Source organism: Heloderma suspectum, chromosome 4, assembly GCF_057233095.1.
Source record: "Heloderma suspectum isolate Gila_16-S chromosome 4, 16-S_ref, whole genome shotgun sequence".
Taxonomy (NCBI): domain Eukaryota; kingdom Metazoa; phylum Chordata; class Lepidosauria; order Squamata; family Helodermatidae; genus Heloderma; species Heloderma suspectum.
In genome coordinates, this window is record NC_139461.1 from 198,987,950 (window position 1) to 199,014,699 (window position 26,750).

At 41.8% G+C, this 26,750-nt stretch overlaps 1 protein-coding gene across 1 annotated transcript in view; it reads left to right on the forward strand.

The window, feature by feature from the left end:
- Nucleotides 1-26,750, forward strand: part of PLPPR4 (phospholipid phosphatase related 4) — a 63,876-nt gene that overhangs the window by 26,154 nt on the left and 10,972 nt on the right. The window contains exons 2-5 of the mRNA XM_084848215.1: nt 10,269-10,454; nt 15,477-15,606; nt 17,345-17,540; nt 24,001-24,058. Coding sequence (XP_084704341.1) covers nt 10,269-10,454; nt 15,477-15,606; nt 17,345-17,540; nt 24,001-24,058 — 570 coding nt within the window. The remainder of the gene's footprint in view (nt 1-10,268; nt 10,455-15,476; nt 15,607-17,344; nt 17,541-24,000; nt 24,059-26,750) is intronic.

The window sequence follows — 26,750 nt, forward strand, 5'->3', positions numbered from 1 at the left end:
TAGATTTCCAGGCTGCAATTTTAAGCATACATATGTGGAAGTACTTTTCACAATGTGAAGTACTTCCAAACAAATGTATCTAGGAATCAATGTCTGAAAATGAAGTCCTATATAGATTCAGTGAGAGTGCAATCCTATGCATGTTTAAACAGAAAACTAAAACTCCCAGCATTCCCAGCCAGCCATGATGGCTGGGGGTTGCTGGGAGTTGTAGGACTTTTTAATGTCTACATAAGATTGCACCCTGAATTCCTTATTGCCACATCCAGTCTTCAGTTACAGGCTTACCTGACTGGAATTTCAGTCTTGAACACATTTTTGTGAAAGTATATCAACCCGATGTTGATGAAACTTTCTTTTAAATTATATACCAATCCCAATATGAATATATATTCCATTGATGTGTTCAGGATTGGGTGTTGGGATACTTAGAATTGCTGCAGTACTCTGTATATCTAGTCTTACTATATTAGTTTCAGCAGGAAGCCAAAAAGAATGGAATGGAGCTATATATTTCTTTTTGAGTACAGCTGAAACAAATTTGCTTTCAAAAATCCTCCCCTACAAATTGGATGTCTGATATTCCCTGGATATTCTCTGAAAATTCAAATATTTATTGAATATACATGGAATATTTTATATCTGTTTTGATACCTGGTATCTAAATATTTGATATTTAACATCTTATTTATGACTAACAAGTAATGTAATCTGATAAAGCCAGTATTAGATAGCTGACTGCAATGGAATATGCCTGGTTTGCACATAACGCTAACCCATGGTGTGTTGCCCTGCCCAGGGTTTGTTTGGCAGATGACTGAACAAACTGTGGTTGATTTTCTCAGTCCCTGGGTTCTTTCCTTCCTCTTCCACCCTCAACTCCCTGTATCCCAAATGTCTTTCCAGAGCTGTAGTTCTGGCATGCAGAGCAGCTGGGGTTTTTTACTGCTCTTGCCCACCACCTCTGTAGCTTGGGGAAACAACCCATGAACACCGCACAGTTCTGGGTTTGCACATAATGATAATCCATAGTTTAAACAATCCAGAGTTCACAACCCAACCACAAACCATGGGTTCTCTTTCTGTGTTGTTTGTGGTTAACAAACCATGGTTTATTAGCACAACCACATCTGCACATCACAGCAACCCAAAATTCAACAACCCAAACCATGGGTTAGCATTATGTTTGAACTAGGCCAGTATGTGGTAGTATTTAAGTAGACAATATACAATGGCTATTTAATTTTAGCAATATTTGACAGCTGATAACTCATGACATCCTATTTTTGACTCAAAACTATGAAGTGATGCCAAGAAGTCTTAAAGCACACACATTTTGACGTGAAAGCTTACCTCACCTTTCAGATTGAACATTTTGTATTAAAAATTTTAATGGCAAATTATAATTCTTGGCAAATTTCAAATGTTTTCAGCTCCTAATTTTTTTAAAGGTTCATATAACATTTTTATTGTTTTCTGTTTAAAATATAATAACATTGGCTGAAGGAATTCTTTAAAGTTATGAAGTGCAATGGGTGAAACTTGTCGCACCACAAAATGTTATTGCTAGTGTCTGCATGCTGATTTTAAAACTGTTCAGGTTTGTGTACTAGCTGCTGAATTTTGAAGGGAATTGTTTTGTTAATATGATTCCAGAATTGCAAAACAAAACAAAAACAGTAGGAGAGAATATATAGCCCTGTAAATAGATAATCTCAATGAGTGACATCCCTTCAGAAGAATGTATCCCCAGTGAGACTGTGGCTGCAGTCCTATACACATTTGCCTGGGAGTAAATCTCATTGAACTCAGTGGCACATATGTACTTCGTGTATAGGACTGCACTGAAAATATATCATTGGGTTGGATCGAAATGTAGTCATAGGTAAAGTAAACCCATTGAAATCAACAGACTACCATGACTACCTTAAGTTCCATTGATTCCAATTCATCTACTCTAAGTATGGCTAAATCTGGATCCAACCCATTCTTTGGATTTCTTCCTAACCCTACCTATTCTGAGGGTTCAGAATTAGTTGCTTATAGTTGTCCGTTTTTTTAAAAAAAAAAGATTGGATCTTTCTCTGAAGAGTTTGAAGAAATTAAATAGTAGGAGAAAAGTAACTGGAAAACTGCAGCTGTCAGTCACAATTATACTTGTGCACAAAATCCAGTGTTCATGGGTCTTATGCACAGGCTTCCACACATTTTTACTTGTCTTTGTAACAACCGTCCATTATTTGTGGTTATCACAGACCTAATGCTCCCGCTCAAGTCCCCAGGCATGTGTGTAGAAATTGAGGGTGGTTCTGTCTTTCAACTTGCATTAGGTTTTGAAGTGGCTACTCTGCCTCTCTTCAAAGTTCATAAAAAATGAGACTAGTTCTTGTCTAGCACAGCATCCACCATGAAATGAAAAGACTGCACCCACTCTGAGTTTCCTGCAATCTCTGGAGAACTCAGGGGAGCGGGGGCAGGTCTCTCACTTCGTCTGGGGCATGAGTGGGAAGTGGCCCAAACAAAAGAAATGATCACCACTGGAGGTCTGGCAACTCTATTTGTGGACCCCTGCTTATGCAGTTGATGTGCACCATGCTCTAAATCAGCTTATGCACAGTTAATTGCCATTTTAAATATTGAATGGATTAAAGGCAGTGCTACATGCTGTATGTTAGGGATTTAGAAAAGCATCTGGTGCAGACTGTCATTGAATTTTAACTTTGCATTTGAATTAAAATCAGTTTTCATATGGGTCCCATCTTGCAGTCAAAACTCTGTTCAAAGGATCAACACCAATACTGTTACGTTATCTTTGTGATATAGATGGGTCCCACGCTACACTGGTAGTATTTGAAATGGGGAAACATGTAAGGATCAGTAAAACAAAAAGCTCCTGAGAAGGGTTTGTTTAAGGTCTTGATCTGGCTCTTCTGTTCCTAATTCATTTTGCGGTCGATTTTTTAAATGTAATTGTAATGTATTTTATAGTGTTCTTTAAAAAAAAAAAAGTGATGTAAAATGCTGTAAGTGCCCCTAGAGGGCCATGACAGCAAAGCATAGGTAACTCCACTTTCCCTACCAGCAATCCTGTGGTTGTGGAAAACTATGGGACCTGGGTCCATACAGTAATGGTGAAGGATACGGATGCTGACCCCAAGTCCTCTATTACCTGAAAAGGGGTTGGGGGGAACCAGCAAGCAACTTAGATACTTTAAAAAAAAGAAAAAAAAGAACAAGAACTAGGATTTATTTAACAGGAAAGGGAGGAAAGGAGGGAGAAAGCAAAACAAACGTTCAAATGAATGAACAATTTAAAGTAAAACTCTAAATATTTTATGCTATATTCAAGCATAAAATAGAGGGAGGGGGATCCAAAAGTGATATGGTCCACAAATGTAGGTTATGGGCAGGATCCAGTAGGGGCCTCGCGTGTGTGGCCAGCCCCACCGGTCACAGTCCATGAGCAGCCTCTACCGTTCATAGCCACGATGTTTCGTTTCCAGGGGCAAGCCCCGAAAGAGTGGAAATGCTCATTTCTGGAAGGCATGACTTGCCCCTTCCAGAAATGAGCATTTATGCTAATTTCAGGGGGCACTACATCACAGCCACAAGCCATAGGCGCCGAGTGTGGACTGTGACCAGCAGGGCTGGGCATGTGCGGACCACCACCGGCGGGGCTGGCCACGCATGCATGGCCCCTGTTGGATCTTGCCCTCTGTCTTCAAACGTGTCTCAAGTTGCGCAGTCCAGAACTAGAGATACCCGTACTAAGCTCCAATTTCTAGCAGTTGGTGGTGGGGCTGCTGCTGACTGGTAACTAGCTAAAAGAATAATAATGCTGCTGCTCTCTTCCTTCGTCTTTTCTCAGCCTCCTCAGGACATCTCTTTTCCATCTCTGTCTCTTCATAGTTTCTTCAGAACCGTCCTTTACAATGTCTGCTTCCTTTGCTCCCCTCACAGTATCAGCATCTCACCTCACCATCTCTCTCTTCTTTTACACTGTCCCCTCAGAATCTCTTTACAGTGGCTCATCAGGGTAAAAGAAAGTTGAGATGTTGCATTTCCACCAGAGGGCTGCACTGCACAGGATTCATTTACATTTATAAATAAATAAATAGTTAATTCCCATGCCAGTACATCTCTGTGGGCCTGTGATGCTAATGTGGAAGTAGTCACCATATCCTTTGGCCAGGGCCATAGAAATCAGAGAGGCGAGGCGTAAATCACCTATTCCCCTTCAGGTCTAATTTAGTTTCCTTCCTTGAAACGTCACCTTTCATTTAAAAGAAACAACTAGACTTTTATGTACGGAAATATATATAAAGAAAACATGCATACAAACTCCTTCCTCGTTTTTCAGTAAGAAGTGAACCTCCTCCAGTATTCTGGCCAGTGAGCTCAAAGGCACTACGGCATTTGGCAAGTACCTGTTGTTGTTTTCAAATTGTATAAACGTTAGATTATTTATTAAAGTTTCTTAAGTTTGATCAATTTAATGTTTAATGGAAAACTTTAATGAACGATCTGTATTTCGGTATTTGGTGCTTTGCAGTGAGTTACAAAGCCACTGACCTCCCCGCCACCCTGTTCATATTTTAAGGAGTGCCTACAGCAACACCAGACAGGCCTCTCAACAAGATCAGCCTCGGATGGCCTTCTCTCTGTCCCATCAGCCAAGACAGCTAGGCTGGTGAGGACGAGGGAGAGGGCCTTCTCTATAGAGGCCCCCACTTGTGGAACTCCCTCCCTAGGGAACTCTGCCATGCCTCCTCTTTAATGAGCTTCCACCACACATTGAAAACTTGGTTGTTCAGGCAAGCATTTGGGGTGGGCTAGGGAAATTTTAGAAAATGATGTTTTAATGTGTAATTTTATTGTTTTTAAACTGTTTGTATTATTCTACATCACCCAGAGTGGCCGGGTGACCAGCCAGATGGATGATTAAGAAATTTAATTAATAGATGATAGATTAGATAGATAGATAGATAGATAGATAGATAGATAGATAGATAGATATTAAGCTAACACCAAAAATGTTTCACTGTGTGTTGGCATCCATCCATCCCACGCTGTAGCCCCATTTCAAACTTTAGTGATATGGCATGGGATCCAGTTGCCATGCAGAAGCTGCCGTTTTGCTATGAAAGTTAACAGATTGATAGTCTCTGGTGTATTAAGAGTACATCAGGCAACCTGATTTAGAAGTGATCTTGGCAGGGTGCCCAGCAGTGGAGCCTAAGAGACACTTTGCCCTAGTACTCTGAAATTGTGTGCTGCTGGTTTAATGGGCTCAGCCTGGTACCCTGAGCAGAGACAAGACTCACATCTCCAAGCTGGAGTGGACAAGGAGGCCAAAGCAAGCAATCTTGTAGCATCTGGTCATGTACTCAGGATGAAAATGCAGCAATATGACTTAATAAAGCCACACCCAAACTGAGTGCTTCATGTTTAGATGAAGGCACATTACCAGGAGCTGGCCATAATGACACCCCAGGCAGAGAGTCACATACCTCTGAGGTGTTGCAGTATTACTGATCAGTATGAGTGTCGCGCAGAAATTCCCACCACTGGTGCACAGGACTTCAGGAAGATGCTGCCTTGATGAGATTGAGCCTATCCCGAGTAAGATTTGGGAAAAGGAGTCCGCCCTATTGAGACTACTGCATTCTTTGACTAAAGTAATCTTCCTCCTCTACAGCCTGTTTTGTCTAAGGTTGATCCAGTATATTTGCACCTTTTGTTTGCCTTTATCTAAAAACACTATATAAACTCTGGACTTCAAGTCCCCAGTGTTCCGGTAATCCTTGCCAGGTCCATTGGCTCTTGGGGTCTCACTTCTTTGGTGCAATCATTTTGGTTTCTGGCCCTTCTTAAGGTCCTGACACCACACGCACCTGGTTTATAGCAAGCTACAGAAGTTCCTGCCCTTCCCGAGGTTCTGGTACTGTACGCTTCTGTTGCACGACAAGCTCAGAATCCCTGGCTGCTCTCTCTTCCTTTTTGGAAATCACTTTTAAGCCACGGAACCCAGAATTCTGTCCAAAAGCCAAATCTTCTCAGAACACCTCTTCTGACTACCTAGGTCCCTGTTCCAGCTGAAGCAGTGACCCACACCTAGCTTTTTTCAAGGTTCCTTTCACAGTAACTGCTGGAGTTTCCCCACAGCCCAGGGCCATCTTCAGGACAATCCAAGGGGATCTCAGGAAAGGTATCTTTCAATCTTGCTATATTTTCTGGAAGTCTTCCTATCATTGGCATGTGCTTGTGTGATTGTTGAGAGGTTAGACCAAGTATACTGGCTAGCAGTACTTTGTGCATTCAGTTTAGGGCTCAATCCTATGCATGTGTAGACAGAAAAACTACAACTCCCAGCAACTGGCTAGGGAATGCTGGGAGTTGTAGGACTTTCTTCTGTCTAAACATGGATAGGATTGCATCCTAAATTTTCTTCAGATCTTGAAGTTTACAGTTCTTCCTCTCACCGCCATATGTACTGTATATAGACCTGAAACCCTTCATAATATTCCATGCATCTGGTGAAGTGGGCTCTAATCCATGATAATTTATGCCAGAATACATTTGTTAGTCTTTAAGGTGCCACCAGTCTCTTCATTGTTTTTGCTGCAATAGACTAACATGGTTACCCTCCAGCAATATTTTTATTCTGGCATGCTTTCAGTTGTATGGTGTTTGGGGCTGCAATCCTATACACATTTACACAGGAGTAAAGCCCATTGAAGCCAGTGGATCTAATCTCTGAGTAGCATGCCTAGGAGTGTGCTTTTAATTACTGTTATTTTAATAATTTGCTCTCTTATTGGCAGTTCTGTTGTTGTTGTTTTATTTTTTAATCGTATGCTGCCTTGTACATCGTCGGTACAAGGTGGAATATAAATTGTTGGAATGAATGAATGAATACTATAGCTGAAAACCATTTAAACTTTCCTTTTGATTGTCAGAATTTTGCGATGGCGGAAGATCCTGGTCTCATTTTTCAGTGCTGTGCTACAAAAATATACATGTAATGTGACATACTGAGGTAGCCACATATCGCCAAAAAAGAGGAAATCCATCACCCCCCAAAAAAGAACACAAAAAGAGGGGGGAAAGGATTTAACACTTCCATTTCAAATATATACATTAATATATTAACGTCAAATATATATGTATTTGAATATATATATAAAAAATATAAGCAGTCCATATATCTAAATAAGCATCCATACAACTTTGATGGGGAGAAACGCTCAAATTTAGCAAGAGCAGTGAGATCTTCAGTCCTTTGAGTAATAGGTGATGGGTGTTTATCCTTCCAAGTTTGAAGTACAAGTCTCTTTGCAACTATAAGGTCTCTCAGTATCCACTTTTGCTGTCCATCTGTTAATCCCCACATCACAGGGATGTAATTTAAAAGCCTTTTAACACCCGCTGTTATCACAGATTTTTCAAGAACAACATTTATATGAACAATAACTTCCAACCAAAAGGAAGCCAGTGTGGGACATGCCCATATGATATGCCTCAACGAGGCATTGTCCTCATTATATTGCCCGCATCTAGCTAAGCTAGCCAGCTGCTGCTTAACGAGCCTCTGTGGTGTGCAATATACATTATAAATCCTTTTCTGTTGAATCAGTCTCCGTTTTAAATCTACAGAAGTAGTACATATGGAAGCTAAGGCAACCTTCCATTGATTAGACTGCATAGAGCATTCCAATTCATCATGCCATTCATCTCTGACCTTCTGAACGTGTACCGTACCACATTCCAAAAGGCTTTTATAAGTAGCTATTACAGGCTTATCTTTAATTCAACAGTACAAAAAGTGCTGAAGCAATGGAGTATATAGACTCCAACAAATGCTGAACCTGAATGTACTGCCAACTAGCACTAGATGGTAATGATATCTAATCCACTATACCGAAAATGATAAAAAAAAAATTCTTCATCAAAACCTGTTCACTGATGTAAAGTATAAATTCCATTATCAGCCCAACTCCTCCACATAAAAGGTCTCTCTATTTTCAAAACTGGATTCTCCCATAAAGTTAATTTAGCATGAGAATATGAATCAAACTGCAGCTGACGAGACTTAGCATTGCATTCCAAATCTCTCTTGCTGCTAAAATTGTTAGTGGAGCCATACACATAGAGGCGTATTAAAATAAAAGATTGTTTTCCAGTCATTAGTGCAGGTTAACAAATAAGCTTTATGATATAAATTAAGATCTGGAAAATTGAATCTGCCCTCTTTAATTGACAACTGCACCTTCAAAGAAAAACAGGGAGGAGACACCCACCTGCCCACCCACCTCCCTAAATAAACTTCTGAAATGCTGAATAAAGTTTTTGAAAATATGTTTGGGAAATATATAAAGGAATACTTTGTAATACATAAATGACCTGTGGCAAGACATTCATCTTAAGTATGCTAACCTTGCCCCAAGTACTTAAATTAACCTGATGCCCTCCAGATATGTTAGACTACATCTCCCAGTATGCCCCAGCCTGTATGGGGCATGCTGGGAGTTATAGTCCAGCACATCTAGAGAAGGCAACAGGTTGGGGAAGGCTGATATAAATGCATAGTATTATTATAAAGACGGGGTGTGACAAGCCAAAGTTAAGAACTTTCAATTCACACCGATTTCAATAGGTGAATTGGTAAACAATCGTGTGCTTAACTCTCCCTCATTTTAACCCATAGGACTTAAACATGCTTATTTTTGTTGAATCATGCCCACTGTTACCACTACAGTGATAGTTTGTACAAGTGAAACCTACTACAAAATATTACACTATGGAAAGATCCTGTTCAGTGTACTCCGTTCCACTTTCCCCCCAGGTTTTCCATTTCCACACACACACTCCCCAAAAGATACTCAGCATTCTGTGACCCATTTAGCAGGCTCAGTCCCCACTGGGCTATTTTTGGACGATTTTGCCCCCTTACCTTCTTTTCACTGAATATTGTTTTCAGTTTCTGCAAACTTTGGAGTTCCGCCATGCTATTTCCTTCTTCATTCTCAGTAGCCCTGTTTTGGCTATATAGCCATCATAACTCAGCAAGTTATGAGTTCACTATTACAGGGCTACAGTTGTGGACCTATGTTAAAGATGAGTAGGACAACTCGCATTGCACCACTATAACCAGAAATGGGAGAATGGGGGAGTAGGTTCTATGACTCATGTTTGGAAAGCAACTGAGAGGATTGATCTGAAATTTGGAAGTGTAGGAGAGGTTGGTTTGAGAATGGCCCATGCCAGTGTTGAGGTAGAAACAGTATCAAATAGCTTATTTATAGGCGTTTAAAGTTTGAGGAGTAACCTCCAACAGTTTCATAGGTATTCTCAGGCTGGAGGTTGTTCATAGATTTTTCTGGGGTTAAATTTATCAACCAATTTCTCTGTTTGTACTGCGTCTTTTGAGAAACTGTTTGTCAGGCAGAATGGCTAGTATGTGCGTTGCCGTAGTGGTAGTACAAGGCAATTGCAGTTTTTATTAAAAATGCGATTCTCTGGCCCATTTTATCCTCTGGTAGCATATGTTTCACAAGTGCCCAATTAATTTTGGCCAGGAGGGAGGCGATACAAAATGGAAATGAATGCAGCTGGTTACCAAGGAAACAGGAGAGAATGTTGTGTGGAGTAGGCAGGCCCAATCTATCTACCTAAGACAAATGATTTCAGAAGAAGGGCTTTAACACCCACCCACATGCACGCACACACACACAACTCGCTATGGGCCGGTTCCAGATTTGGGGGGGGCCTGCAATTTCTGTTGCAAAATATTCATCCATAAAGCAATCACTATTTCACAATTGAAATTGCGGGCATTAGAGTCCCAGTCCAAATTAGGGCCCCTGTCCTTTAGAGTAAAATTGAAGTAGCAGTTGAGGCCTTGTAACATGGAAAGGTAGTTTGAGTTACATGATAGCTTTAAAGGCATAGATTTCATCAGTCGATTCCGGTGAACAGACACATCTGGGGCTAAGGTCAACTACTGGCAGACCTCCAGCTCCAGGGTAGTGGTGAAGCTGGGACCAGCCAAAGTGTAGGATACCATCCCATATTCCTATTTCCTAAATGACATGCCCTGAACAGCTGTAACTTCCCAGCATTTTTGGAGCCTGAGTCAACAAGGAAAACCATTAATGCAACGTATTAAACCAAGAGGTCTTTTTGTTAACTGAATGCGTATAGATTGCAGATCTGACCCAAAACATAGGCATTGCTTTTAACAACTCATTTTCATTCTTCCTTCCCAGCTGCCCATACTGGCATCTTCTGTTGTGAGCCTCTATTTCCTTGAGCTTACTGATGTTTTCAAGCCTGTTCACTCCGGATTCAGCTGTTATGACAGGAGTCTGAGTATGCCCTACATTGAACCGTCACAGGAAGCTGTTCCGTTTCTGATGTTGCTCAGTTTGGCTTTTGCGGCACCTGCTATTACGGTGAGTTGTGGAAAATTCCACTTCTGTTAATGCCTTGCAGTGCTCTCTTTCAAAATAGTGTCAGCACCTCAGGAGAAGGCCAGGTTCTAGGTTTCGTTAGTGAGGGCTTGTATAAGTCCACAGACTTACAAACAGGCAGTTACATGTGCATAGCCTGGATTCTGTTTACGCAATCCATGTTTCATCTGGATAGACACTTACTCCTCCAATATCAAGAAACTGATATGGTCAAACTCCGTGTTTAAAATAGTCTGGATAAAATGACTTTGGGCAAGTATCCTATACTACTACTGTGCTTCCATTCATTCTCTTATGCCAGTAGGACCCACCATTAGCATGACGGGGAATTCGCATATCATAAAAGAACCCCAGACACACACATTTCCAGATTGAGACAAGTCAGCAGAGCTCCCTTCTACAAGCTTCACTGACCTGCCCCTTTCCGGAAATGAGCATTTCTGCTTGTTTCCAGTTTCTTTACAAAGTGCTAGCTCCACGTTGCTCTAGCAGTGGAGTCCGCTGCCACATAGGCAGCGAAGGATATTGCCCTATAAGGATATTGCCCTATAAGTCAAGGTTTTTTTTAAAAAAAGAACTGTCCCAAAAACCAAATGGAATCTCAAAAGAATGTTAAAATCAATACACAGGTATATGTATATACATATTCAAGTGGTGTTGTGTAAAGGAGACTATGCAGTTAATCAAAATATATATGAATCGGTTCCCAGTCTTCTGTCCCACCATCCCCACAAAAAGGAAACAGGGTGGGGATGTGAAGAGGAGAGGCAAAGCTAGGGCCAAAGAGGTGAGCTCAGTTCCCATGGACTTGCACTGAGTTCTGTAGTGCACAAGTGGACTGCAAATCACAGCACAGTGGAAGTGGAGAGGCAGAGTCACCCAATTAGCTAGGTAATGGAAGGATACCATCTTCTCTTCCGGCACTGTACTGCAAGCTGTGGACTGCAGGTGTAAGATGATACGGGGAGTTGGGTAGTTGCCTAGGCAGATGGGTAACCTTCCCTGTCTTCCAGCGCTGGGCTGCGCTCCCTTCTTCTGTGGCTACAAAGTTTGTAAACAGCCATAGAAGAAGCACAGTTACTTATTTTATTTGCTTATAGAAACAATTATATACCACCTTTCAGCCCCCACAAGAGTCCCCAACATGGTTCGTAACAATCAAAACACAATCTTGATGCAATAAAAATTAAAACCAATAAAAACAGACAAAATCAAACAGGTGGCAAAGTTAAAATATAGTTAAATACCCCTTAGAAGTGAGCAAAATAAAAGCACCCTGACTGCCCCATCTGAAAACCATCAACAAAGGGGCCAGTTGACCCTCTCTAGAGAGAGGGTTCCACAACTGGGGTGCTACACCAGGAAGCCCCTAGCTCTTGTTACAGCCAGCCATACCTCCTTGGAGGCAGAACAAAGACCTGGGCCTCTGAGGATGACTGTAGTTTACAGGCAGATTCATGCTGGAGCAGGCATTTAATTTTAAAGTACAGTTGAATTTTTTTTTTCTAGATGGCATTTCACTCCACTGCCTCCCACATTTCTCTCTGAAGTATGAGCTTAGCAATGCTTCAGCTCAGCCCTACTGGTGACAGAACTGTATTATGCACATTTTCAGAGATAGCCTTTTTATTACTACTTCACATGCTCCGAGTCTGAGCTTTGGCTTGAATTAAGGTCTTGGTGTCTGCTTATATTTGAAAGAGGAAGAGGTTGGGGCATATGAACAAGAGTGGTATGGGACCCCAGAATGGTTTGGAAAGGACCTTTAAATCTCGTTCTGAGTCCTCTGTTGCATGGTCTGGGACAGGGTAACGCCCTCCAGACAGGGTGGGGCCCTCCAGATTTTTGGACTACAGTTCTCATCATCCATTACCATTGGCCATGCTGGCTGATGCTGATGGGAGTTGTAGGCCAAAACATCTGGAGGGCACCCGGTTGGGAAAGTTTGCTCTGTAAACTAGTACGGTTCCTCCGTACAGCTGCCGTTGTTGTTTCCTCAGAGGTCAAGGTCGGCAAGAAGGTGTATTAAAATAAATGTTGTTTCTCACATCATTTTTCTGTAATAGAAAAATGTGTCTCTTTTAAGTGGAACCTTCAGGCATAACTGCCAAAAGCAACTGAGAACTCTGCAAAAATAAAAATGTTAATTTAAGATCCCACCAGTTGTTCTTGATCAAATCCACATCATCATAATGGCTAAACTGAGACAGATTATATTGTTAGATGCTATTTTTGAGAGTAGCTCTTAGCTTACAGAATCCCCTAAGTCCCCCTTACCATCTACATTCTCATAGAATTATACAACCTTCACTGCCCTTATTTTACTGTAAGGGAAATAAGAAAAATCTGTTAAGATACACAGTGCGACTGGAAAGAGGTTACTGGTTTAGCAACAATGTCAAACCACGGTACCCTCACACACCAGCAGGTGTACTGTATCGCCAGTTTTCTAATGGTTTCCACAATTTTAATTACAACTTGAAAACAAAGGTTTAAAAAAATAAAATATTTGTTTTTGCCTGTAAGCCTTTCTACTTAAAATACTTGGGAAACACACCTGATTATGGGTGGCTAGAATCCACTTCTTTGTGGTTATAAAAAGGTAAAGGTGTCCCCAACCAGTCGTGTCCGACTCTAGGGTGCGGTGGTCATCCCCGTTTCTAAGCCGAAGAGCGCTGTCCGAAGACGCTTCCGTGGTCATGTGGCCGGCATGACTGAACACCGAGGTGCACAGAACGCTGTTACCTTTCCTGCCGAGGCGGTACCTATTTATCTACTTGCAATTTCTTGCTTTCGAACTGCTAGGTTGGCAGAATCTTTGTGGTTATACTTCCAACCAAAAAAGAGACAGCATTAAGTGATTCAGGGCTGGTTCATGCATATACATTAGTTGATGACTGGCAGCTAAATGAGTTTTGCATCTGAATAACATCATGTGATACAAAAGTTCTACCTGTGCTGTTAAATGTCTCTGATGGCTCATTCTACACCTTGTTGGAGTTGCTTTCATCAAGGGTTGAACGTGCATGTTTGTGCCTGTCCTCAGTTCTTTTTACTGTTCAGGACACATAAGAGGAAGATTCTTCTGGGAGCAAGACAAGTTAAGAACAAGTATAGGGTTTTTAAATGGATCTTTATAGGTGGAATAGAAACTAGCCAAAAGTTCTGCTTGAGTTCTGGCACCAGTGTATGCATAGCACCATGGCATTTTTTATATAACCAGGAAACAACAGTTCATACAGACATAGATCATCTACCTGTATGGATTCAGAAGGGGTTGCAACTAGAAGAGTACTATATGATTTCCTTTATTTCTTATGTTCAGACCTGGGTAGTTTTGCTTATGTAACTAAAACGGAACCACCAAGATACAAGAGAGACGCACCAACAGGCATGGGGTTCCCCTGCCTCCATCTTGTATGTGAGTGGTGCCATTTTAGCTCCTTAAGAAAGGTACTCCAAGGTTTGAGGAAATGCAAAAAAATATTTAGGGGGAAAAAATCATAAGGTATAGGGATACACCCCAAAACAGGCCAGAGAAAACTGAATATGCTTAGTGACCATGGAATGCTCATTCATTGTTGGCAGGGGGGACTGGAAACTGGTTGGGAAGGGAATTGAATGGTGTATGAGGCCATGGCTGGCTGGAACAGTGAACAGGAGCACTTCACGCTGCATCATTTTGCTGCAGGCCCCACTTGTTTTTTTTTAATTTTTACTATATTGCTGTTTTGTTATTTGCTATCAATTTTGTAATAAATAATATTTGCCTCAAAATTATTATATTTGATGCAAACAAATTCCTAGATGGGGTGGTGGGGAACCCTCACCTTTTTGAACATTTGCATTGTTCAAATGCTGTTCGGTGCCTTTTCTGGTCCCCTGGCGGTGGCGGCTTCTCCTTAGTAACCCACGTGTTTTTGTTAAGGGGCATCTGTGATATTATCATGCTAGATATGGCATTGGGATATTATCAGCAAAATCAGGTCAGTCACCACAGCCAATCCAGTTTAATGCCAGTGAGCACAGCTAAGGCTGAGAAGACAGAGTTAAGAAGAAGGAAAACAGTACAGAGTAGAAGAGCATTGGGAAAACAGTGTGGAGATATATGCAGCTAATGTTGAAATTAGCCAGAAATAAGAGGTGTTTTTGGCATTTGCTAAAACCAACACAAAGTGAGGCAAGTTCTTTGGGCACAGCCCTGACTATGGTGTCAAAAGAAGGCCTTTCAAAATGTGAAGCACTGGCTAGCCTGTGTATTGGGTTTGGTCATGGCAAATATGGGTTCACATCTCCACTCCGTGAACAAATTTACTTACAGCTCAATCCTATACAGGCCTGCGCAGAAGTCCCATTGGTTTCAATTAGGCTTACTCTCAGCTAAATGCAAAGAGGTGTGCAGCCATAGTAAGCCTTGCATATGTCACTGTCTCTCAAAGCTAACTACCTCAGAGGGATTTGTGAGACTAAGGGCACAATGCTATGCAGGTTTAGACAGAAGTCCTACAACTCCTAGCATGCCTCAGCCAGCATGGTTGGCTCGGGCATGCTGGGGGTTGTAGGACTTTATTCTGTCTAAACATGGATAGTATTGCACCCTAAAATACTGTTCCATGGGGCCTTTTTCAGAGAGAAGGGCCACATGGGCTGGCAAGTGTAGAGGTATGTAGATTTTTGCTCTATTCATTTGTTGGTTTGTATTTAATAAAATGTTTCATATCCTGCTTTTCAATCCAAGAATCCGCAAGGCCGTTTCAGAGAGCTGGAACAGATCCTGGGTTAGCCACTCTCTCAGCCAACAGCAAACAAGGAGTTTTCAAGATAATGAAAATACAGTATAATTTTCCTCAGTCAGGAAAATTGAATTAATAGTTGTGTATGAAGCAATGTTAACACACAAAGGATTTTTGTTCCCTAATGATTATATATGATACCTTCAAATCAAGTCATGCCCTGGTCACAGAACTGCCACCGTTATCTTGCACCCTTCCTTTGTCATTGTAGATCATGGTGGGTGAAGGCATTCTCTACTGCTGCCTTTCGAAACGCCGGAATGGAATTGGAGCCGAGGCCAATATCAATGCAGGTGGCTGCAACTTCAACTCCTTCCTTAGGAGAGCCGTCCGATTTGTTGGTGGGTTTGGGCTAATGCCTTTTGTTGAAGAATTCCTGGTTTTGATTATTTCAGCCTTCTTCAACCTGGCACCCTCCAGATGGATTGGACTGCAACTCCCATATTTCCCTGCAGCATGGCCATACTGGCTGGGAATTATGGGAATTGCAGTCCAACACATCTGGAGGGCACCAGGTTGGGGAAGGCTGGATTATTTCTTTAGACATGCTTTTCTGAAGGATGTGTTAGATTTCAGGCCTGCAAGAAAGAACCATGAAGGATCAGAGCAAACATTATCTTCAACATGGGAATGGTGCCAGCCGATCCTCCCTACTCCTCTTAATGTTTTGAAGTACTCACCACATGGATTGAGGCTATAATGAGCTTCCACATCACTTCCTGTTCCTTGTGGCCAAGGGAAAGGCTTGGAGATTCAAATTGTGATGGTTCCAAAGCATGTGGTGAGGTGTTTGTGGGTCCTTTTAAAAGAGCTGAGAAACCCCCCAGAGCAGATTTTCAGGCAATGCTGAGGGCTGCACTGGATAGAATCCTGTTACACTAGCAGACATTCACTAGCGTGATGTTGGATTTAAACTATTAAGTCCAGAGTAAAAAATGACCTAAGTGCATCCATGAGTAGGTCCTATCAAAATCATTGGAACTTTTATCATTGAAACTCGTATTTAAGATCAAAATGCTGGTATGCCAACATTTATTAATACCTAGAGCCACATCTCAGCTCTTAATTAGTGTGCTGCCCCCAGCTCTGTACTGTAGTAAAGTATAAGAAATGTATATGTTTATGCTGTGGGTGGAGAGATCAAGGATCTGCAAGTGAGGCATGCTGTAGCTGGATCCTAGTAGTCTGAGATGTACTAGTAGAGACTTTCCTTTGGGCAGGAGTCGTTCTTTACTTTCGGCCCAGCCAGCAAAGAAGCAGGAGGCCCAGAAGACCTGGTAGACAATGCTCCGTTTTTATCAGGCCTCTCCCCTTTTTATCCAGCATCCACCAATAATTTCCCACTCATTTGTGACAATCCCCTTATTTCCTGTGGACTATGAGTTATTATTTCTTTGTTGTTACACTGAGAGACTGTTCAATAAAGAATTGTTTGTTGGATTCAAAGAGAGGCTTGAGTTAAACTGGCTGAAAAGTGTCTATGCGCAGGGCACATAGGCATGGAGACAGCACAATTAGGCACTGCTCCATTGACTAGAGCAGAGTTGGCCAATTGCTGTATTCTCAAGGAGGGAGGGCAGTCTAGTATCCAGGCATAGAAGGGTGAAGATGGTCCCAGGGACAGAAGTGTGTTTTATTATACAAACAGACCTCTTCGTGGTTAGTCATGAGTAGTCAGCCTTAATGATGAAGCTGGTATCATCTAGCACAGCCTTCCGCAACTTGGTGCTCTACAGATGTTCTGGACTACAATTCCCACCAGCCCTAACCAACATGGTCAATGGTCAGAGATTAGTAAAAGCATCTGGAGGGAACCATGTTGGGAATTGTCTTGCTGATCTCATAGCAAGAATTGCATAGTTCTGAAGGCATAGCTCAGGTGCTACATACTAAATCCAAAAAGAGATTTAACATTAAAGTGTGGGTCATTGCTCTTAATATGCTAAAGCCACCAGGCGCCGCCGCCCCCCCCCCATGCAGATTTGGGCCATTGACCACAAGTTTGCCATCCCTGGATTAGAATAAAGCACCATCTCTCTTTGGCCAAAGGTGTAACAGATTCTTCTGCTCCACTTCTAGGTGTCCATGTGTTTGGCCTTTGTGCCACTGCTCTCATCACTGATATCATACAGCTGTCAACTGGGTATCAAACGCCATATTTCCTGACTGTATGCAAACCTAACTATACATCCCTCAATGTATCCTGCTCAGAAAATTCTTACATTGTGGAAGATATTTGTTCAGGATCTGATCCCATGGTCATCAATGATGGAAGGTTAGACACAAAAAGATACTTAGAAAAAAAAAAAGTACGTTCATTCGTTGAGAATGTGTTGCCATCTGTTTTTATCCAAAGCTTTGGACGTACATCTGTGGATAACCTCTGTACGCTTTTGTAAGACTGGGACATGCATGCATCACTTTTCCATGATGAATATATTTGATTATTATTGATTTATTTAAATCATTTTTACCCTGCTCTTTAGCCAAAAAGAGCTGCTTAAAGCCATCAGTAGTAAGACAGTCCCTATCCCCAGGCTTGCAATCTAGAAGACATGACAGACAAGGAAAAAGGGATGGAGTGGGAGGAGGAAAAAAAGAAAGCTCATACTTAAAGTTCGTAAAGTTACAGATCTTATCACAACCAGCTCGAATGAAAACAGGTAGCCTGATGGAATGGCTGCCAGCTAAATGACAGTTGGGGTGAGTGAAAGGTAGTTGATTTCTCAGCAGAGGTGATGGAATAGCCCAGCTGTTTTGTCACTTCTGCATATGTATGTGTGTCAAAGCCATTTCCTGTGTTCCATCACACATTAGCATAACCAAGGAGTAGCATTCCTGCAGAGGGTAAGGAAGATGAAGGGGTGAAGTATTGCAGTTAAGAGCCGACAGTTCTCATTGGCTCCCATTAAAGATTAGTAGTAGTAGTAGTAGTAGTAGCAGCAGCAGCAGCAGCAGTGGCGGCAGCAGCATTATTAGCATTTCTATACCACCCCATAGCCAAAGTTCTCTGGGCGATTTATAAAAGCTAAAACATTAAAACACGAAGTTTAAAAGCCATTGTCATAAAAGCACACAGACAATATACCCAAACAGCATATAACTAAAACCAACTTTGAACAGTCAGTCATAATTAGAGACACATGGTTTTCATGGTCTGTAACCTACACTGGAACTAAGAACAAACAAACATGGCTGAACAGTCTAGTTCCCCCATAATGGTACAAAGTAAACAGGCTACAACTGGCAAGATTGCTGGGAGTGCAGGGAGCAAAATTTCATCCCCCTGCTCCAAAATGTGTAATTGACAAAATGGCTCAAAGAAGTGACATCAAGCTCTGTAGCCTTTCCCTAACAATCTTTGATCAAAATTTGCCTTGTGTTAACAATTGCCAGGGGTTGCGTGGGTTTTTCTTGCTCTTATGCCATCTCCCAAGACATACATACGGTTGGCATTCGAGAAAGATGCACACCTGGAATTTTCAAAGGAGATGCAGACGCCTTTCTGCGTATTCATTAAAATTTGTGCTGGCAATTCAGGCCACATGAAAACAATGACCTCTAAAAACACATTCAGATGAGAGGACTTGCCACTAGCAGGTAGAAAGTTGGGCCCAGAATTCCATGAGTTATTCAGAGAAGACTAACATAGAAAGACTAACAGTTGTGGCTCAACTTTTGTTCCTAAAAAAAAAAAATCATGAAAACCTTATTTCAAATCCCCGGAGCCTCGCAGGATGACTCCCCTTAAGATTGCCTTGACAATCTAAGGGGACACACATCCCTGCATCTATTTTCTGTTTATATTGCCCACATGTAAAGGTCAATGCAGACTCTACTGTATTTCCATATGCCATAAATTGTTGTAGGCTTTTCTTTGCAGGACTGTGCCTGTTTAATAGTCAGGCTGCAGTTCCTAAATCTTGCTTCTCTTGGAATGTTTCTTTAAAACAATTGCCTTTTTGTGTACAATTTAGAGAAAGGAAGTATTAGCATATTACTTCAAGAGACAGAAAGGAAAACCCAAAAAGTGATAGGTGGGCAAAGAGTTAAGCTCCATTCTCCTATCCACCCCCCTTCATGGATCACTGTCTTGTTGTGGCGAAGGGGCTTGTGTAACTCAGTGCAGCCATAAGCTATGCCATGCAGGGCCACCCAAGATGGACAGGTCATGGCGGAGAGTTCTGACAAAATGTGGTCCACTGGAGAAGGAAATGGCAACCCACTCCAGTATCCTTGCCAAGAAAACCCCATGGAATACATCACAAGGCTAAAAGATATGACGCCAAAAGATGAGCCCCTCAGGTCGGAAGGTGTCCAATATACTACTGGGGAAGAGCAGAGGGTATTTCCAAGTAGCGCCAGAAAGAGTGAAGTGGCTGGGCCAAAGCTGAAAGGTCACTCAGCTGTGGATGTGTCTGGTGGTGAAAAGAAAGTCCGATGCTGTAAAGAACAATATTGTTTAGGAACCTGGAATGTAAGATCAATGAATCAAAGTAAGCTGGAGGTGGTCAAACATGAGATGGCAAGACTGAACATCGACATCTTGGGAATCAGCGAACTCAAATGGACAACCATGGGCGAATTTAATTCAGGTGACCATTATATCTACTACTGTGGGCAAGAACCCCTTAGAAGAAATGGAGTAGCACTCATAGTCATCAAAAGGGTGGGAAAAGCAGTACTGGGGTACAATCTCAGAAATGATAGAATGCTGTCAGTACGAATCCAAGGCAAACCATTCAACATCACAGTAATTCAAGTCTATGCCCCAACCACTGAGGCCAAAGAAGCTGAGGTTGATTGGTTCTATGAAGACCTACCACACCTTCTAGAACTAATGCCAAAAAAAGATGTCCTCTTCATCATAGGGGATTGGAATACTAAAGTAGGAAGTCAAGAAATCACTGGGATAACAGGATAACAGGCAGGCATGGCCTTGGTGTACAAAATGAAGCAGGACAAAGGCTAATAGAGTTTTGCCAAGAGAACACGCTGATCACAGCAAACATTCTTTTCCAACAGGACAAGAGGCGACTCTACACATGGACATCACCAGATGGTCAATATCAAAATCAGATTGATTATGTCCTTTGCAGCCAAAGATGGAGAAGCTCCATACAGTCAGTAAAAACAAGACCTGGAGCTGACTGTGGCTCAGATCATGAGCTGCTTCTTGCAAAATTTCGGCTTAAATTGAAGAACGTAGGGAAAACCACTAAACCATTCCGGTATGACCTAAATCATATCCCTTATGAATATACAGTGGAGATGACGAATAGATTTAAGAGATTAGACCTGATAGACAGAGTGCCTGAGGAACTACGGACGGAGGTCCATAACATTGTTCAGGAGGCAGCAACAAAATCCATCCCAAAGAAAAAGAAATGCAAGAAAGCCAAGTGGCTGTCTGATGAGGCTTTACAAGTAGCTCACGAAAGAAGGGAAGCGAAAAGCAAGGGAGAAAGGGGAAGATATACCCAACTGAATGCAGAGTTCCAGAGAATAGCAAGGAGAGACAAGAAGGCCTTCTTAAATGAACAATGCAAAGAAATCGAGGAAAACAACAGAATGGGAAAGACTAGAGATCTTTTCAAGAAAATCGGAGATCTCAAGAGAAAGTTTTGTGCAAAGACGGGCATGATAAAGGACAAAGAAGGCAGGGACCTAACAGAAGCAGATGCGATTAAGAAGAAGTGGCAAGAATACACAGAAGAACTATACAGGAAAGATCTGAATGTCCCTGATAGCCATGATAGTGCGGTCACTGAACTTGAGCCGGATATCCTCGAGAGTGAAGTCAAGTGGGCCTTAGGAAGCATTACTAACAACAAAGCTAGCGGAGATGACAGTATTCCAGCTGAACTATTTAAAATCCTAAAAGATGATGCTGTTAAAGTGCTGCACTCAATATGCCAACACATTTGGAACACTTAACAGTGGCCACAAGACTGGAAAAGGTCAGTTTACATTCCAATTCCAAAGAAGGGCAACGCCAAAGAGTGTTCAAACTACCGTACAATTGCGCTCATTTCACATGCCAGCAAGGTGATGCTCAAAATCCTACAAGCTAGGCTTCAGCAGCATCTGAACCGAGAACTACCAGAAGTACAAGCTGGGTTTCGAAGAGGCAGAGGAACTAGAGATCAAAACGCCAACATTCGCTGGATCATGGGGAAAGCAAGAGAACTCCAGAAAAACGTCTATTTCTGCTTCATTGACTATGCTAAAGCCTTGGATTGTGTGGATCACAACAAACTATGGCAAATTCTTAAAGAGATGGGAGTACCAGACCACCTTACCTGTCTCCTGAGAAACCTGTACAAGGGACAAGAAGCAACAGTAAGGACCGATTGGTTCAAAATTGGGAAAGGAGTAAGACAAGGCTGTATATTGTCACCCTGCTTATTTAATTTATATGCAGAGTACATCATGAGAAACGTCAGGTTGGATGAATCACAGGTTGGAATTAAAATTGCCGGGAGAATTATCAACAACCTCAGATACACAGATGATACCACCCTAATGGCAGAAAGTGAAGAGGATCTAAAGAGCCTCTTGCTGAGGGTGAAAGTGGAGAGTGCAAAAGCTGGTTTGAAACTCAACATTAAAAAAACTAAAATCATGGTGTCTGGCCCCATCACTTCCTGGCATATAGAAGGGGAAGAAATGGAAGCAGTGACAGATTTTATTTTCTTGGGCTCCAAGATCACCGCAGACGGCGACCGTAGCCATGAAATTAAAAGACGCTTTCTCCTTGGGAGGAAAGCTATGGCAAACCTAGACAGCATAGTAAGAAACAGAGACATCACCTTACCAACAAAGATTCATATAATCAAAGCTATGGTTTTCCCAGTAGCAACGTATGGCTGTGAGAGCTGGACTATAAGGAAAGGTGAGCGCCAAAGAACTGATGCCTTCGAACTGTGGTGCTGGAGAAGACTCTTATGAGTCCTCTGGACTGCAAGGAGATCAAATCAGTCAATCCTAAAGGAAATCAACCCTGCCTGCTTATTGGAAGGACAGATACTGAAGCTGAAGCTCAAATATTTTGGCCACCTAATGCAAAGAGAAAAGTCACTGGAAAAGACCCTGATGCTGGGAAAGATTGAAGGCAAAAGGAGAAGGGGATGGCAGAGGATGAGATGGCTAGATAGCATCACCGATGCATGCAATGAAATGAACTTGAGCACACTCCGGGAGAGAGCAGAGGACTGGAAGGCCTGGCGTGCTATGGTCCATGGGGTCACGAAGAGTGGGACACAACTTAACGACTGAACAACAACAACAACAACAACTCCTATCCACTGCTTGTCCACCACAGAGTGCTTGACTGCTTTGCAGTTCACCACCCACTAGAGTTCCCAGATCCTTTATGTGCTGCTGAACATCCGTTTCTGTCTTCAGCAACATCATGGATCAAGCCCCAAATTATTTGTCTCAGGCATACTATGTTTCCTTACTGCAGTCCAGCTTCCCAAACTATGACACTGTTTCTTGGGTCTTCATCTCTATTTCAAACAGATATTGTTAGACACATGTTTTGAACTGGGATACAGAAGGAGTATACATGGTATAAAATAATCCTACGTGATTTGCCAGCATTCAGAACAACATAGGGTCTTAGTCCTTCCCATCACATTTTATCTACAGATATGTGGGGAAAGAAGATAGTTATTTTATTTCCCATTCTATTATGATTGATTCACATATGCAGATTTATCACTTGATCACTACAACATCAGTGGGCTCTCCCACACTGCAGGCATCTGTCAGGGATGCTCTGACCTGTATTCCTGCATTGAGCAGGGGGTTGGACTCGGTGGTCTTAGAGGCCCCTTCCAACCCTACTATTTTATGATCAAGCAGTGACGTGTGTGTGTGTGTGTGTGTGTGTGTGTGTGTAAGAGCCATTACAGCTCTAACAGGTAGAGCTTTCATATTCACACACATCGCTTTGAATGCAATGCTTCCCAATGTCATCCATTCACACATCCAGCTGTGAATCATCCAGTGAAGAGTAATCAAGCACAGAGAAATCAAGTGATATACATGTATGTGTAAATCTGACTTTAGATGAGGAGAGACACTCCTGTGCCGGAATGTGATCATTTCCCATTGTTCATGCCAAGAACTTGCCTTGTCACTGAAAACAATGATGAAGCCCTTGGATGTATGTGGCAAGATAGTTGCACACAAGACAACCGGCTTGTGGCCATCAGCTCAGCCTCCCTCCCCAAATAGGCCAGAGACCACAGACAGAAAATCACTTACACATGATGGGACATGGTGTTGCTGCTGGTTTTGAGGCACTGGGTTCAAGGTTTTAATTGATAGGTGAATTATTTTTTCAAATCACTGCTGAAATCAGTGGCTACCAGTACATAACCTGTTCCTAGAGCATTGTGCAGTACTGATTCTTTTCTGTAACTGCTCTTTCCATTACCAAAAAAGTGAAGTTATTTGAGATCAGAAGTTTAATCACTGCAATCAAAATATGTTATTTGTTAATATTTGTTAATGTGGGATTTAGCAGCCATTCTCTCCAGAATACTAAAAGGGCTTCTTCTTTTTTTTATAAACCCAATAATATAATAATCACTTCCCTGATTACAGCTTGTAAGTTAAACATGATTGCCATACTGGACCACCCAGTGCTTTGGTTATTTTTAAACCAGCCCTAGCAGAATGTATTTTTAAGTGAGAAATTTAATTTGAGTGTCCTTCCTTTGCAGAAAGTCATTCCCTTCACAACATGCCACCCTGGCTGCTTTTGCAGCTGTGTATGTTTCGGTGAGTAATTAAGCCTCTTCATAATAATGGGGAAAGTCAGAATGTCATTTCATGTCTACTGCAAAGTAGGCTGGTAAAGGCTAGAGATGTAAATACCTTCAGGGAGGGGGAAGGGCACCAGAAAAAAATGTATTCCCCAATTTTTTCAAAGACCTGAAATGGGAAATTTGGAAATTAAGGGGAAATGGGTGGAAACTATCCCTTGTATGAAATATTTTTGCTTTCAAAATATATGAAATACTTTTAAAAGCCGTGTATTGATAAACATAAATAAAATAAAAAAGCAGCTAATTCACACTGATGCAAATCTCTAAGATTCCTTCTCATTTTGTACCAAATGAAATAAACTATTTGATGGTTGAAAATGTACATATGCAACCAAGGAACCAACTAATGGGTAAAAAGAATTGAGAAGATTCTTTCAATTTGTGAAAACCTTCCATTTTATGAAGCCTCTGAAGCTCAGAGTGAAAGTTCAGAATGAGAAGCTGTGGATCTTTCACAGTGCAATGCTGATATACATGTTTAAACAGAAGCCCCATTGAGTTCAGTGGAGCTTACTCCCAGGTAAGTGGGTATAGGATAGGATTGCAGCCTCAGACCCAGATTCATTCTGATCAGATCATAGAATTTTATGCTAAAAAAATCTGTAAAGGATACATTGTTTACTGAGATGGAGCTAGATATAAATCTAATACATAAGCATGGCTAATTTTGTTTGTTCACAGTTACTATGACATTGGCTGTGCATGACAATTAAATAATATTAACCTTTTCGGTAGTATTACATGTGTAGCTGAATATCCAGAGGTATAACTACCCCTTAATAACTTTTGTTGGAGTGTGTATTTACTGAGCTTTTTCTTTTTTAAAAAAAGTGCTTATTGTGTTTTTGCATGTTCATTCTGACCTTCAGGTGCTGTTTCTAAACCCGTGTAGTACAACCCTCCTTTTATATGCTACGCTATGGATGGTTTCTATTTTCACCTTTTCTTTTGTTACTTTTGTTTGCCCAACTGACAAAAACTAATACAGAAGGTCTTCTCGGTTGTGGCTCCTCGTTTATGGAATGCCTGCCCCAAGGAGGCTTGCCTGGTGCCTATACGGTTATCTTTTTAATGCCAGCCAACCTTATTTTCTCCCGAGAAGTTTATTTCTTTATTTATACTTATACTTATTTACTGCTTAATATAATGAAATATCTAATCAGTTTGCATATAAATTTTAAAAATCACATTTAAAATGCACTATTAAAAACAATTTCAACTACGATAACAATAAAAGCAATACAAGGAAAAATAAGGTGGAGGAACGTATGATTAACTGCAATTATTACGAACCAGAGGATGTTATAGTTGGTTTTATATACTGGAGGGAGCAATCGTATGGGGACAGGCAGCTGCCTCCAAACTCGGAGGCGACCGCCTGTCCAGTGCACGGTGGGAGAAGCACAGAGGGGATCGTCTCCTCTGTGTTCCAGCCACTCTGCATTCGCGACTAGATGGCCAATTTCAGCTGTCTAGCCACAGGACATCGGAGCATGGGGTGCAGAGGCTGGACGACACATAGGACGTCTCGTACCAGCACTTCTGCACTCTCTAGCAGCCATAGGATTGCGCCCTTACATTGTTTTTCCTGTGCAGTTTGTTATTTTGTATTACATTTGCTTTTCTTTTAGCTTTATGTAATCCACCCAGAAAACCTCTGTTATTGGCTAGATTAAACATATAATACATAAATAAGATATTGGGTAAGAACATAAGAGCCCTGCTGGATCAGGCCAAGGGTCCATGTAGTCCAGCATTCTGTTCACACAGTGGCCGACCAGCCTTCGACCAGGAACCCACAAGCAGAGCATGAGCGCAACAGCTCCCTCCCACCCATGTTCCCCAGCAACTGGTGTACATAGGCTCACTGCAGCTGGTACTGGAGGTAGCACCTACTCATCAAGACTAGTAGCTTTATCCTCCAGGAATTGGTCTAATCCCCTTTTAAAGCCATCCAAATTGGTGGCCATCTTCTGGTAGCAAATTCCATAGTGTAACTATGTGCTGCGTGAAGAAGTCCTTCCTCTTATCTGACCTGAACCTCCCACCAATCAGGTTCATGGGATGACCCCGGGTTCTAGTCTTATGAGAGATGAGTCATGGGATGACCCCGGGTTCTAGTCTTATGAGAGATGAGTCATGGGATGACCCCAGGTTCTAGTCTTATGAGAGATGAGTCATGGGATGACCCCGGGTTCTAGTCTTATGAGAGATGAGTCATGGGATGACCCCAGGTTCTAGTCTTATGAGAGATGAGTCATGGGATGACCCCGGGTTCTAGTCTTATGAGAGATGAGTCATGGGATGACCCCGGGTTCTAGTCTTATGAGAGATGAGTCATGGGATGACCCCGGGTTCTAGTCTTATGAGGGAGAAAAAAAGTCTCCCTCTCCACACTCTCTACACCGTGCATAATTTTGTACAGCTTTATCATGTCTCTGCTCACCCTCCTTTTTTCCAAGCTAAACAATCCCAGCTGTTGGAACCCCGTGATCGGTTTAGTTGCCCTTTTCTGCACTTTGTGCAGTGCAGAAGTTTGCAACTGGGTACAGCAGCTTGCAACTCTGACTTGAAAACTGGATACTGGATGTATTTGTAATTATTGTTCTAATAAAGTGAAAACATGTATATGTTTACATCTGATA